General features: G+C 37.3%; 1 protein-coding gene across 1 annotated transcript in view; it reads right to left on the bottom strand.

Annotated features, from left to right (window-relative positions):
* LOC309871283 (uncharacterized protein) overlaps window positions 1-15,179 on the bottom strand; it is a 566,681-nt gene that overhangs the window by 17,238 nt on the left and 534,264 nt on the right. The window contains exon 5 of the mRNA XM_082744159.1: window positions 10,964-11,067. Within this exon, the coding sequence (XP_082600285.1) occupies window positions 11,019-11,067 (49 nt within the window). The 3' untranslated portion in view covers window positions 10,964-11,018. The remainder of the gene's footprint in view (window positions 1-10,963; window positions 11,068-15,179) is intronic.

Consider the following 15,179-nt stretch of genomic DNA (forward strand, 5'->3'; position numbering starts at 1 on the left):
CTAACAAAACAGCATACGATGACACTTCTTTCCTCTCACTAATATAATTTTTGTTGTTTTTGTTTGTTTGTTTTTACTTTTGGAGCTATATAAATGTTTAAATTAATTAAAATAAAATTAAATCAACAAGAATTGAAAATAAATCCTGAAACTGGATTAAAACATACTCAGATAGACTCAGTTATATTCAAGTGAATAATATAATCCTATTTTGTGGGCAGAAGGAACTAAGACTAGTAATGTCAGGACTCAGTACTTTGATGGATAATACACACTTAGTTAAAAAGTAAAAGTACAAGAGCAGCAAACAAATCCTGAGATTTTATTAGTAGTCACAGGAACAAGTGTGAGTAAAGCATACTAATGCTGGTATGAGTACACCCCAGTAATAAGGACACTACTGCTCAGATTGTGGTTTCTAACTAGCATTCTCCTCTAAGAGGAACTGAGTCTTCTAAAATATGGCCCTCTCTAGGTTTGGAAAGCAGAAAATACTGGATGAACCTGGATTGCCTTATTTCACTGTAAAGCAAAAGAACGTTCTAAAAACAGGAAAAGAAAAGATGAGAATGTAGTAAGAAGACATAGAAGTTACCTTTGAGCAACCCACTCTGGATGGTTCTAGGAAAATTTTGGCATCAAAATAAATAAAACAGTAATGCAATATAACTCACTGAATAAAAATTAAAGAAGAAAAAAATAAAAAGATGTTGTTAAGTAGTAGATAGATGACAAGAGAAAAGCCTCTTTTTAATAATCAGAATACCAATTAATATATACACAAGAATTATGAAATTAGAAAATTACTATTTCTTAGCCATAACAGTAAAAGTGAAGCAAGAACAGATGATCAATAGATGCTAAATCTATGGGTGATTTCTATGTTCATACAGAGCTCAATATAGTCTCAATATAGTTTTCTGGAAATTACAAAAGGAAAAAAATATTAACTCTACACTGAAGAAAACAAAGTGAAACAATCTACAAGATGACTGCCGTGTTGTCTTAACACACATCGATGTCATGAGAGAAAAGAAAGGCTAAGAAAATGTTCCAGATTAGAGAAGGTCTAAACAAATATGATCGGTAAATGCACTGTGTGATTTCAGCCAAATACCGTAATGGGAAAGTAGAGATGTTATAAAGGAAATTATGAGAAACATCTTTTAATTGGAATGTGGACTGTAGATTAAATAAAAACTTTGTATCACTGTTGAATTTTTTGAATTTTATAACTTTATTGTATTTATGTAAAAAAATATCCCAGTTCTTAGAAAATACTGAGATAGGGGCACATGGATGGCTCAGTTGATTAAGCATCTGTCTTCAGCTCACATCATGATCTGAGGGTCCTGGGATCAAGTCCCACCTCACAGGGAGTCTGCTTCTCCCTCTACCTCTCCTCCCATTTGTTCTCTCAATCTCTCTCTCTCTCTCAAATAAATAAATAAAATCCTCAAAAAGAAAAGAAAATACTGAGACATAATACACTGAGGTAATAAAATAAGAAAGACTAAGAAGATGTATTCAATCTAGATGCCAATGATTCAGAAAAAAAAAATTGTGAGAGAAAAGGAAAGGAATTTGAAAAATACGTAAGTGGAATGAGAGTTCTTTGCATATTATTTCAACTATAAGCTGAAAATCATTCTAAAATGAAAAGTTAAAATGGAATGGAAAACAATAGTGCTACTAGAGAAAGAGAAATATTAACACCTCTTGGAATATATGTTGATGTAGCAAATAGTATTAAACATAGTTGGTTAATCATATGATCTCCTTGATATGAGGAAGTGGTGATGCAACATGGGGGCTTAAATGGGTAGGAGAAGAATAAATGAAACAAGATGGGATTGGGAGGGAGACAAACCATAAGTGACTCTTAATCTCACAAAACAAACTGAGGGTTGCTGAGGAGAGGAGGGTTGGGCAAAGGGGGGTGGGGTTATGGACATTAGGGAGGGTATGTGCTTTGGTGAGTGCTATGAAGTGTGTAAACCTGGCAATTCACAGACCTGTACCCCTGGGGATAAAAATATATGTTTATAAAAAATAAAAAATTAAAAAAATATATATATAGTTGGTTAAAACAAACAAACAAACAAAAAGCCAGAAACCTAGAGGAACACAACCCAGTTCTGCTGCTGTAGGAACAGCTCAGGAAACATCAAGCCAAGACACAGTGGTATGAGCAGGTTCCCTGGGCATCTCCGAAAGTGATTAATTAGGTGACAGCTTTCAAGAGGTTGGGTTGTCAGCTCTTCCCAATAGCAAATTTGTCCCCAGCTTTTAAGCTCAGACAAGGACAGTACTTTTGGGCACATGGGCCAGTACCTCCCTACATAAGGCAGTAGAGGCAGTGTCCCAGGGGGCTACTGACTTTCAAAACTGTGAGTCATCACCAAATCCAGGTAAAAGGCCACCAGAGCCATGCTCTGCAGGAGAGCCCGCAGTCACTGGGGCCTGAATGCAATAATCAGATGCAAGATCCTCCCAAAATTTGAAATCCACAAGATTTCAAAAGGAAATCTCCAATAAAATGGTGAGCAACAACAAGAATCACAAAATATTTAGGAAAGAATGATACTAAGAAAGGAATTTACTAAATTCAACAAACAGAAAACTAAAGCTTTGAATATTTTTTAGAGAAAAAATAATATGGCTTTCATTTTCATTTTTAAAGGGATAATGAGGTATCTTCACTAGGAACATACATTAAGGGGCTCCTGGGTGGCTCAGTGGGTTAAAGCCTCTGCCTTTGGTTCAGGTCATGATCCCAGAGTCCTGGGATGGAGGCCCGCGTCAGGATCCCTGATAGCAGGGAGCCTGCTTCTCCCTCTCCCACTCCCCCTTGCTTGTATTCCTTCTCTCACTGTCTCTGCCAAATAAATAAATAAAATCTTTTAAAAAAAAAAAAAGGAAGAAAAAGAAAAGAAAAGAAACATACATCAGAAACTAGGTTTGTATGGAAAAGAACCAACTAATTAGAGTCCTTGGAAATTATGATTATATGTTAAATTAAATAAATATGTACCTAATGGGACTGAATGGCTGAATAGCAGAATGCAATATTTAGAATCTTATTATTGATTGGAAGATGAAACAGTGAAAGATTGTTCAGAAACATAGTTTCATAAGGCAAATGGAAATTATGAATGGAAAGTTCAGAACACAATATGGATCCAGAAGTTCCAACATATGCCAATAGAAGTTCCAGAAAGAAGAAACACTCCCCCAAAAAAGTAGAGAAAGAAAAAAGTAAAAGGAAGTCATCAGAGAATAATATTTGAATGTAGAAAAAAATTTCCCTAAGCTATTAAAAGATCAACTTTTCAGACTGAAAGGACCCACCTACCAAATGTAAAATAGGATAAAAAAAAAAAAAACAGCTTCATGTTTTATAGCATGCATGTGATATTTAAGAACAAGAAAGATAAACATAAATTCTTTTTTTTTTAAGATTTTATTTATTTATTTGACAGAGAGAAATCACAAGTAGACGGAGAGGCAGGCAGAGAGAGAGAGGGAAGCAGGCTCCCCGCTGAGCAGAGAGCCCGATGCGGGATTCGATCTCAGGACCCTGAGATCATGATCTGAGCCGAAGGCAGTGGCTTAACCCACTGAGCCACTCAGGCGCCCCTAGACATAAATTCTTAATACCTGGCAGAATATATATACACATACATATATATGTTTCTATATATGAATAAAATTGATACTGACTTTTCATGAGCAACAATGGATGTTCAAAGACAAAAAGTAATTTCTTCATGGGATAAAAAAGGATTTTGAACCTAGAATTCTGCTTTTACCAAATTGCGACTTAATTTTAAGGACAAAATAAAGATATTGTTGGACATTCAATGACTGAGAAAATTTACCATTCAATTAACACTGCTTCTATAAAATGTTCTCAAAAATAAAATATATATATATATATATATATATATATATATATATATACACATCACCACAAAATGGGAGGGAGGGGAGTCAACAAGAAAGGGGCAGACATTGAATAAAAGAAAGAGCATATTAATGAGGAAACACTAATACAATTTATTTTAAATATAAGGGATTATTGATACATGATGGTAAAAATTTGATAATACTCTAAATAAAAATAAATTAATTTCATATTTTTTAACTTTTTTTTTCAAATAGGCTCTATGCCCAGCATGCAGCCTAAAGTGGGGCTTGAACTCACAACCCTGAGCTTAAGACCAGAGGTCAGGACCTGAGCTGACCTAAGAGTTGGAGGCTTAACAGTTGGATGCTTAACTGAGTCACCCAGGTACCCCTTTTTATCATATAATTTTATTTTTTTTCAAATATTTTATTTTTATTTATTTATTTGAGAGATAGAGACAGTGAGAGAGAGCATGAGCGAGGAGAAGGTCAGAGGGAGAAGAAGACTCCCTGTGGAGCTGGGAGCCCAATGTGGGACTCGATCCCAGGACTCCAGGATTCTGACCTGAGCTGAAGGCAGTCGCTTAACCAACTGAGCCACCCAGGTGCCCCTTTTCATATAATTTTAATAGGAAGTATGCAGGTACAGGATTCAAGGGAGATGAGACAAAAATATATTCACATTTTTCATTAATAATTATATAAATTTTTATTTGATAAAATTTTAAAGCTAGCCAGGGGAGGTATATAAATATAATACATAATTTACAAAATATCAAAAATGTATATTAGTCAGGGTTCTTCAGAGATACAAAACTGATAGGATATATGTATACATCTTATCAGTGTATATATACACACACAAATGTATATATAAATGTACATATACACATGTGTGTGTGCCTGTGTGTGTATAAAAACATACAGGATATATATGAAACATATTATATATGTCTTATATATCATGTAAAATATATAGGACACATTCTATTGGGTATTTTTAGAGATTGAGTAAAACAACATTTATTAGCCAACAGTATCTCTTTTCAATAAGCTTGAGCTCATCAAAGACTATGGATCTCTCTATGGAACCTATTCTATGTAATAGGTTATGATGGCTCACTGCAGATGTGAACGGCAGGGGTTATTCAAGTCACTGTGTGGCATCTCTTAAGGTTACACTCATATCGCAGCCATATAGTCCTTGCAAGTCCTCTAGATGAACTAGGATCACCTCAGCTGCTAAGTTTCAAATCCCCCTAGACTACAGAAATCAACTGCAAACTCACAGAGCCGTATCAATAATTTACATGATGCTATGCTCTCAGACAGCTATGTGTTTAACATAATAAACAGATACCTTTTAATCTAAACGTTTCCAAGCTGTGTTCCTCTGGAGGCTCCAAGTTGGGTGAAGCTTTTCCACTGATATAAAAGATTGTAAGAATTTTTTTTTTATTTTAAGAGGGTTCTTCTAATAATTAAAAAGTGTGTTGATCAATGATCACATCAAACATCTCACTTGACGAGTGGAGTACAAGGAACTGGCAAGGGAGACTACTTTGTTCAAGGTCATGCACAAAGCATTCGAGGCAGAAGTATATGCAGATCCTCCTGCCTAGCTGTCTGTAGCAGGGACTTGATATAATTCCTCTTGTCATTGTTTATCCTAAGTGTTCCTTATTAATGCACGAGTATTTTGACTCCCAGTCTGATTCTCTATTTGAACACTCTTTGTGCAGTCCTCCCACTGTGCTTGCCATTGGGGCATCAGTTGGAGAATCTAAATCCCACTCACTTGAAAAGGCCCGAAGTAAGTCCCCCTGCCCCACAGACAAAGTAAAAACAACGATAAGAATTCTTGTTTATGAAACATTGAACATACATCACCCACTCTTCTAAGGACCTCACATATATGAAGTCATACTTCACAAAAATTTTGTTGACTAGGTTCTATAGTTATCATTGTAATTTAGCATGAGGACACTGAAGCACAGAGAATTCAAGTAACCTACAAAGCAGAAGCAGTTAAGGGAAAAGGGAACGCTTTGGATGTATAAACAAGGTTACTGGGGAAGTACCAAGTGCCTCCTTGGATGTAGTTCACAACAGGTATTAAATAAGTGCTTGCTGAGTTAAATGTCCTAGGAAAAAGTTGCAAGATATTTTAGTTATCATGCTGGATGGAAGCATATTCCTGTAGAAAAAAATTCCTGTAGAAAGGAATATGCTAAAAAAGAATTTGGGATCAGGTAGATTCCTGCAGCATCTTGAGGGCCACGCTATGCCCTTGAAGCTTGCCTTATGAAGAACCCACTGGAAATATTTTATGGTATCATCCAACATGTGCTCCAGGAAATCCTGCCCCCAAACCATTGGTACCTTCCCAACATGTGGCACCAGGGGGCAGACATTGTATTTGCATACTTCTTTTTTTTATTAAACTTCTTTTTTTAAAAAATAATATTATGATGATCACTACATGGTACTTCATTAGTTTTTGATGTAGTGGTCCATGACTCAATGTTTGCATATAACACCTGGTATTTCACTGAGCTTTCAAAACCCTGGGAGACTCAGGGAATCTCTTTTGTATTCTGATCAGCCACTAGCCTGTCTCAACTTCTCTTTCCACCCTGAAAATCACCATTATTTAAAAACTTATGGGCACCTGGGTGGCTCAGTGGGTTAAAGCCTCTGTCTTCAGCTCAGTTCATGATCCCAGGGTCTTGGGATTGAGCTCCACATCAGGCTCTCTCTGCTCAATGAGGAGCCTGCTTCCTCCTCTCTCTCTGCCTACCTCTCTACCTACTTGTGATATCTCTGTCAAATAAGTTTAAAAAAAAATTTTTTTTAATTAAAAAAAAAAAACCTTTTTGGGGGGCACCTGGGTGCCTCAGTTAGTAAAGCAACTGCCTTCAGCTCAGGTTATGATCCTGGAGTCCTGGGATTGAGTCCCACGTTGGGCTCTCTGCTCAACAGGGAGTCTGCTTCTCCCTCTGACGCCCGCCCCATGCTCGCTCTCTCTCTCTCTCAAATAAATGTTAAAAGTCTTTGAAAAATATTTTAAAAAGTTGTTTTTTTTTTTAATTTCAGACAAAAAAGTAAGGGGAAATAGTAAAAGGAAAGCAAATCAGGAACATAAAATAAATTTTATTTTCTCATATATCAAAGAATAAATAGATTTCATATATTTATTTCATATATCAAAGAATATGAAAAACACTCATCCTGGTATGGTTTAAAAAATGGTTTCGGTTGGCCAGGTTGGCCATTTACACTACACAGTGAGGCCAGCTCCGATTGGTTTTGTGTAAGTAAGGCTCTGTTCAAACTGATTCTCTCCATCTTCCTTTGATCAACATTGACTTTTCTTTACGTTGCATGGTGTTGGCACTTTATTTTCTATGCTGTGGTAGGTGTGCTATACCTACCTTTTATTTGCATGTGTGTGTGTGTGTGTGTGTGTGTTTCTTTAATTTCTGAAAACTAAAAATCCTATCATACACATTTAAGAACTCTCTACTATTATGTGTTCCTCCCAGCCTACACACAGGAAGCTATCAAGCTGCCAGCACCGTCCATGGCAAACTATAGGTATTCAGTAAACATATTATGTAATGACCCTTGGAGGAACTTTGAACTTGGTGTAACTCACACCAAAAAATGCTTAGCGTTGTTTCTGCAAGGAGAGGGGAAAGGTGATGTTTTCCTACATTGTATCTTCAAATTACACATCATTGCCTGCTTCTGCAAATTAATGGAGCTGCTATCATCACTGAGGGATGAAAGGGGGAGGAGGAAAAGAAAGAAGAGGAGGGAACAGCCAATGCGGAGTGCCAGTGCAGTTCAAGGACATGTAGTGGCAGATGGCGTGTCCAACCTGAGCTCCTTCCCCTTCTCACTTCCGGAGACACAGAAAGCTGGCTTCCCTGTTAGCGGGACACAGGACTGTAGGAGTTGAACAGGGTGGCAGCAGAGGAAACACCAAAACCAGAACACTTTGAAGGAAGTACAGAAAGGCCAGAATTGCAGCGAGGGAGAAGCAGCACCGAGGTGTTACATCGCAGAGACGTGGGTCCCTTCAGTTATCGCTGCATTTGTTGCTTAAACATGAGCTTAAATCTTCATCTTTCAAGACTCTTGAGGAGACGAAATGGGTAAGATCCACGGAAGGAGCCGGCACAGACCCTGGACGTAGTAGGGGTTCAGAAAATGCTGCTTCCCCCGCTGTCCTCATGCTAAGTCAGGGTACAACATCTGTTCATGGGGCTAAGACACCGATTCCTCAGAAGCCGGAGTCTCTTGTTTCCTTACCTTCACATTATATTTTTACTGTTGCACACCTGTAAGGGCGTCTTCTGCCTTCCTTGTGAAAAAATGTTAAAATGAACCGACACCTGCCACACAACTTGGTTTTGTCCACCAGCTTCTGCTCCGCCCAGACATACTCACTCACTCACCATGGAGCCTTTCTGTTGAAGGGAAGGACTCTAGTAACTGTTCTCTACATATCAGTAAGCCTACTTGCAGCATTTAGACCGTTGATAAAAATCACTTTGGCTTTTCCTAGAAGTCTCTCTATTTTCACCTCCTCTAAATAAAGGTCTCCAGGGCTCATTTCTAGCCTCTTCAGATTGTAAACTCTGCAAGGCAGTGAATTGTTCCTTAACGTACTTCCTAATGTGCCACGTTGCCTGCTCAGCCCAGGATGTAATAACTCATTAAGAATTGCAGTTGGAGGTGCCATGGGGGGAAAACAGAGCTACGGTCTCTGAATCCATACAGCGTGAGCTCCTAAGCCCATACCAGCATCTTCATCATTTTCCTGGCTCTTAACAACCCACGTCCCACCTTCCAACCCAAATGTGCTATTCTTTGGCTCCTGCAAATATTTACTTGTTATTAACCTAACCATGTGTTTGCTTCATGGACTTCTAATGCTGTAATTCATTATTTTTTTATTTGTGTGCCCAGAAGCTTTGAGCAATGGAGACTTATCCTCCCCCTTTCCAAAAACAGATAAAATTACAGTGGGCCAGATTACCCTCCTGTCTACAAAGCCACTGGAAAAATCTTTCTTGGCAAGCCCTGGATTTATAGCATCATATTCATCCAACACACTCTGAAGAAGATACTTTCCATCAGAGATACATGAATATTTTGTGTTCAATAGCACATCAGTCTATTTCAGAAGCTTGCATTTAATGAGGCTTGGGGGCTTTTGATCCTCAGGATCATATTTTTTACACTGCTATATACACCCACACATAAAGATAGATACGCGCACACACACGACACACACACACAGAGTACAACTGTTGTATTTAAAAAGACATCAATCTCAGTAAGTGTCCCGTTTCATCATCAGCTGTGTACTACATGCCCAGGCTTCCTCTTGCCTTCTGAAACTCACACACATTACAAATCTTATTTGGCATCATGACTTTTTATTCTTTCCACAACACTGCCTGCAGCTTAGAGAAGGGGTTAGTAATGAGAGTAGCAAGCCAGCTACAGTGCTGTGGAGGATAAGAATTAGCCCATGACTTGTTTGCTTTCATATGGCAGCTGTTCCTATAAGAATAGGTTGTTAGATTGGTCCTAAAGTCGGGAAAATGTGACTCAGGCTCCACTCTGCCCCCCTCGTTGTGTGAGGGATGTTGAAGGATCAACTGATTGCCTTCTCTTGGTGGTCTCATCTGTAGAATGGGGATGATATTCACTGTACTGCCTTCCTCATGGGTTGTCCTGGGGCCCAAATTATGATGTACCGGGAAATGTTTTCAGGTTGTAAACTACTTGACTAACATTAATATCTTTATGTTAATATATTATCTCAACATTATGTGTGTGTGTGTATCTATATATCTATATATCTCATAAAAATATGTTCATTGCATCAAATTATGTTAGTTACTTTCTTTGTGCATAGATTTTTTTTCTTACCACCATTTTATAATGTGAGTATGATAATATAGCTTTTATGATTTGTGAGAAGATACTCTAAAACTTGTAAGTCTGATCACAGCTTGTTGCCAATGCATGGGTCTAGTAGATAGGCTTAATTTCTTTCTCTTATTCATAGCACCTTGAGCCTAGTAAAGAACGGAATCCCACCCTTTCTCTTATATTTCTTGGATGGGGCCACTGATTTGTCTGGATTAAAGGGACACAGACATCAAGACCTATGATCAGAGAGACATTCAGTTCTAGTCACTCACAACTCAGTTTATTTTCTATGGACTATAGATACTCCTTTGCCCTGTCTTGAGGGATATGGCTTCATGTAGAAAACCCAAAGTGATTTCCACTCCTGACCAGTGCACCACTAGGCACCATCTCTTTCCTACCAATGAAGGAGGGATGCCATCATCCAAGCCTAGTATGAGACAAGACTTTTTTTCCCATTATTCACTGCCAAAAAGATAGAAAGGAAAATATAGAATTCCTATCTTCAAAGTAGAAATAAAGATTGATTTGGGCTTTTACAATGCTTCAGAGTAAGTTAATGACTACCCTTCACCATTCATTACACCCTGCGTCTCATTAACCACGTCTAGGTAAGCTGGAAAGTTAATTTCTACAGAAAGAGTATTGGAGAATGTCTTCTTAATAAGAATAAGTTCAACCCATAGTTTATAATTGAAGAGATTGCTTTTCTAAGACCCACAAGGGTGAAATAAGTGCTTTACTCAGCCAAGCCAATGGTGTATGCAACCCAGAATTTTGTTTCTAATAATTTCAGGGAGATTTTCTGGGAGACTTAGGGTGTCAGAACCACCTACTGAGACAAGAAAGTCATTTGGTTCCAAAGGAAGTTGTTGATGTGAATCATTAGGTCTTGGATGAGAGAGTTGTCAAAGAAAAGAAGGAAATCTGAAGAATTTTTGAGAAGGGGAAGAGGTTCAGATCAAAAATCTTGTAGTGTTAAGATTTGAAAGAAAATATGAAAGGGGGGCAAAGAAAGAGTTGAAGTAATGATTTTATTCTCATGTAGAATTTTATCAAATTGGCCGATAGAACAATTTAGGATAGAATTTTATCTACTCACCCAAAACTGCCATCTGTCCAGAGCCATTGTCTCAGGAAGAGTTCAAAGTTGTCCTTCACAAAGAATTCATCTTCCTACCTGCATTCTCACCAGTCTGGATTTTTCTGAAAAGTGAACCTTCAATCACATTATGCTCTTAAGGATAACCGGGGCTGTTTATCTATCTTATTATTCCTAGGAATAAGGGAGTTCCTCTACAATTAGTAATGGTATAGAAACACACACTACAGTTAGCATTTGTGGACTAGATCACCCTTTACAAAAAATTCCCCACAATCATTATCTTATTTAATCTTGAGGCCTGTGAGAGACACACTTCAATCTCCGTCCATCTTTTTGAAATTTAATTTCAATTAGCCAACATATAGTACACACATAGTTTCAGATGTAGTGTTCAATAATTGACCAGTCTCCACCTTAAAGGAGAGGACATTGGGAATCAGAAATAGAAGGAGAAAGAAGTGAAGGAAGAAATGCCATCACCCAAGCCTAACCTGTGACAAGCCTCATTTTCCCATTATCCACTGACAGCACGGTCACGGAGAGCTGAATAAAAAAGAACTTATTCTCATTCCTCAAGTTAAGAAGAGGGAGATTAAATTCATGTCCACTGACTGTAACACACTTGATCTTCTGAGCACAAAATGAGTGATGGGGCACACGATGGAGAGGCAGGACAGATAGCCAAATGGTGTAGTGCCTGAAGCCTACAGTGCCCCAATCTTTGAAAACCCCAATACTACCTGTTCTTAATGGTCTTTGCTCTATTAAACCACCTGTGATAACCTCATATGGGAGCAATGTCTGCTTCCTCCAAACCCCCATGCACTCTCTAGTGCTTTAGTGGGGCTTTTATGTCATTATCACAAAGGTCTTTGAAGTAGTAATAATTAACATTTATCTAGAACATACTATGAGCCAGGCACTAAGTGCTCTCTGTGACAGTAGACTAAATAATGGCCTTTAAAGATAGTCTCATCCCAACACCTGGAACCTGTGACTGTGACCTTATTGGTAAAGGGACTTGGCAGATATGATTCAGTTGGGGATCCTGAGATAGGGAGATTATCCTGGCTTATCAAGTGAGCACTAATGTAGTTATAAGTGGTCTTATAAGAGTAAGGCACAGGGAGATCTGACACAGAGGACACATCAGTGAGGACTGAGGCAAGGTGCTAATCTGTAGGCTTTGAAGACCTTCAAAGGGGTCCTGGGCCAAGGGATCCAGGAATGCAGTTCTGGAAACTGGAAAAAACAAAAGAGCTAATTTTCCTCATAGCCTCCAGGGAGCACACTGCCTGCCGCATACCTTGATTCTAACCTTGTCATCTGTTTTCAGACTTTTTAAAAAAATTTGTTTTTCATTAATTTCTTTTTAGCATAACAGAATTCATTGTTTATGCACCACACCCAGTGCTCCATGCCATATGCACCCTCCATAATACCCACCACCTGGCTTCCCCAACCTCCACCCCCCACTCCTTCTGTTTTCAGACTTCTAACCTTGGTAACTGTGAGAGAATGAGTACATGTTGGGTTAAGCTACCGAGTTTGTGGTAATTTGTTATGGCAGCCATAAAATGTTCATAGACAGACATTGGTTTAATCCTCATACCAATTTTAGGAGGTGGATACCGTCCTTATTTTCATTACACAGATGAGAAAATAGGCATTGAGAACTTAATAAATAAAAGTGCTGACGGTTACCCAACCAGTTGGTACAGAAGCTGGAATATGAACCGCAGATAACCTGCCTCCAAAGTCAACGTTCCTAACCACTACACAATATGAACCTTTGAAAAATTGTGAAATCTGCCAACAAATGTGTCATTCATCTATCTTAACTTCCTATTCTCACAGAGCTCATCATTGCATTTCAGGTGCTAAGACATACATGTTTCCGTCTCCCCGAAAATAACGAGTTGAAATCAGAACCCCCTAAAATGATGATAGTAGGAGATGAGGCCTTTGGGAGGTACTTAAATTATGAGGGTGGAACCTTCTTGAACAGAATTAGTGCTTTAAAAAAGAGGCTTCAGAGAAATCCCACACCCCACCCCATATGAGGAAACAGGAAAAGTCTATGATCCAGAAGAGGTCTCTCACCTGACCATGCCAGCCCCCTGATCCCAGTTTTCCAGGCTCCAGAACTGAGAGCAGTACATTTCTTCTGTTTATAAACCATCCAATCAGTGATATTTTTGTTACAGCAGCCCAATTAGACTAAGACATCCTACAAATTAAATAAATGCTTTACAAATACTGTTTTAAGTTCTCTTTTACCCCCATAAAATGTTATGTATTCTGGCTCATTACACAATATTTGGGAAGTACAGAAAGAAAAAAAAATCCATAATTTCCAACACTCATATCTCAGAAATAAGTGTGTTTAGTACTCATGTATATATCCTTTCATATGTTTTATGTTTATAGCATTGTTAGTTTTGAATAGTTGCAGCCTTAATACAATGTAGAATGGTTTGTTTTTCTGCATGTACTTAATAATTTTATACTTTTTCTATGCTTAACAATATAAGCTTTATTAATTACATTATAAATTTCTCTTTAGAATATAGTGATTTTTTTTGTTATTTTTGATTTAATTATATATATCAAAATATAGAATTGCAATGTGAAATCCCTCATCTCTTAACCTCCCTCATTCTTAGTTTATGTTCCCAGATAGGGATGGATAAATAGATGACTGATGACTGATGATAGGTAGGCAGATAGATAGATAGATAGATAGATACAGAAAGTGAGAGAGAGAGAAAACAGAGATACAGAAGGTACAAATTAGAACTGTGCTCGATGTATCAACTTGCAATTTACTTTTTGACTCTTCAGTATATCCTGGATAGTCTTCTCTGTTAGTAAGTAACACTGAATTTATTCTACCCAGTAACTGTATAATATTTCTCAAGTAATTGTATTATAATGGATGTATGAAGAGACATTTAAGTTCTCTCTAGAATTTTGCTGTTCCAAGGCTGCAATAAACATCCTTGTCAAATATTTTGAGTTTTTCTGTATCAGAGTTAACTTAAAAGAAAATTTTGGTGGTCAGCAGTTTTATAGATTTTTTATTTGATTGGTACTGACGAGTTGCTTAAAAATGTTGTACCAATTTATACTGTGATCTATAATATACTGGAGTACCATATTCCTTATAGCCTTAATAGCAATAGCTATTGTGCTGTGTCTTGATCTTTGAAAAAAGGATAGTTTAAAAAGTTGCACTCTAAATTTTTATTTATTGAACAATACATAAATTGAGCCTCTTTTCATATATGTATTATTCATTTCTTAGTAAGCTGCCATTCAAATCTTTTTTGTTGCTTTTTATTTACCACTTTGAATCATAGTATAACACTCCAAACAATAGATGCACTGTTGAATTCTAACATTTTCCAATATTGACAAAAATGGCAAGTATCTGTGTGCAAAAATTTTTGCACTATGATAGATTACATACTTGGAATAGATATGTTTAATTGGGGAGTGAAAATATATATGTATATTTTTAAGTTCTTGATATTTTCCAAATAATCTCCCAACAAAGAAGTAATATATAATAGTGTCCATTTCATGGAAGACCAGAAAAAAAAAAGTAACATTACTTTATCAAAACAGTTGCTGATGGAGCAGTGAAACTCTCATTTGCAGGAAAAAAAATAGTTAAAAATAATTTTATAAAATTTAGCTAATTATAATGTGGTTGAATATTTTTCCATTTATTTCCTTCCTGTTACTCCTTATGTGAATTACACCTTAGGATCCTTTGCTCATTATTCCATTGAAATCTATTGCTACTATGAGGTCCCACTGGTCGGTCGTCCTGTGCCTTTTGGTTACTGGGACATTAAAAAGAAAGAGCAGTTGTTCCTGAAAGGACTTGGTATAAGAGATTCACACAAATGCACAGTACAAGTTTTCTTTTTCCAGTTTTTCCTTATATTATTATATGCATAGGGTAATCTACATTTTGCTATTAACGGAATTGGTTCCTTTAAGTGAAATTTAGTCAACAGCTGATGTATTTGGAACACTAGAAAGCTCAAAATCTTGGTTGTAAATGTCTAGTCTTTCAAGAATGGGCAGCTCTGAAGAGGCTAGGTCAGATCACCAGATAAAAAACTTTCCCAAGTCTTCCATCTTCCCCTCCAATTTCTTTTGAGGGTTGTATAAGATCAGAATGACTTTATTAGGGCTTTGT

The sequence above is a fragment of the Mustela nivalis genome (assembly GCF_964662115.1).
Source record: "Mustela nivalis genome assembly, chromosome: 8".
NCBI lineage: Eukaryota > Metazoa > Chordata > Mammalia > Carnivora > Mustelidae > Mustela > Mustela nivalis.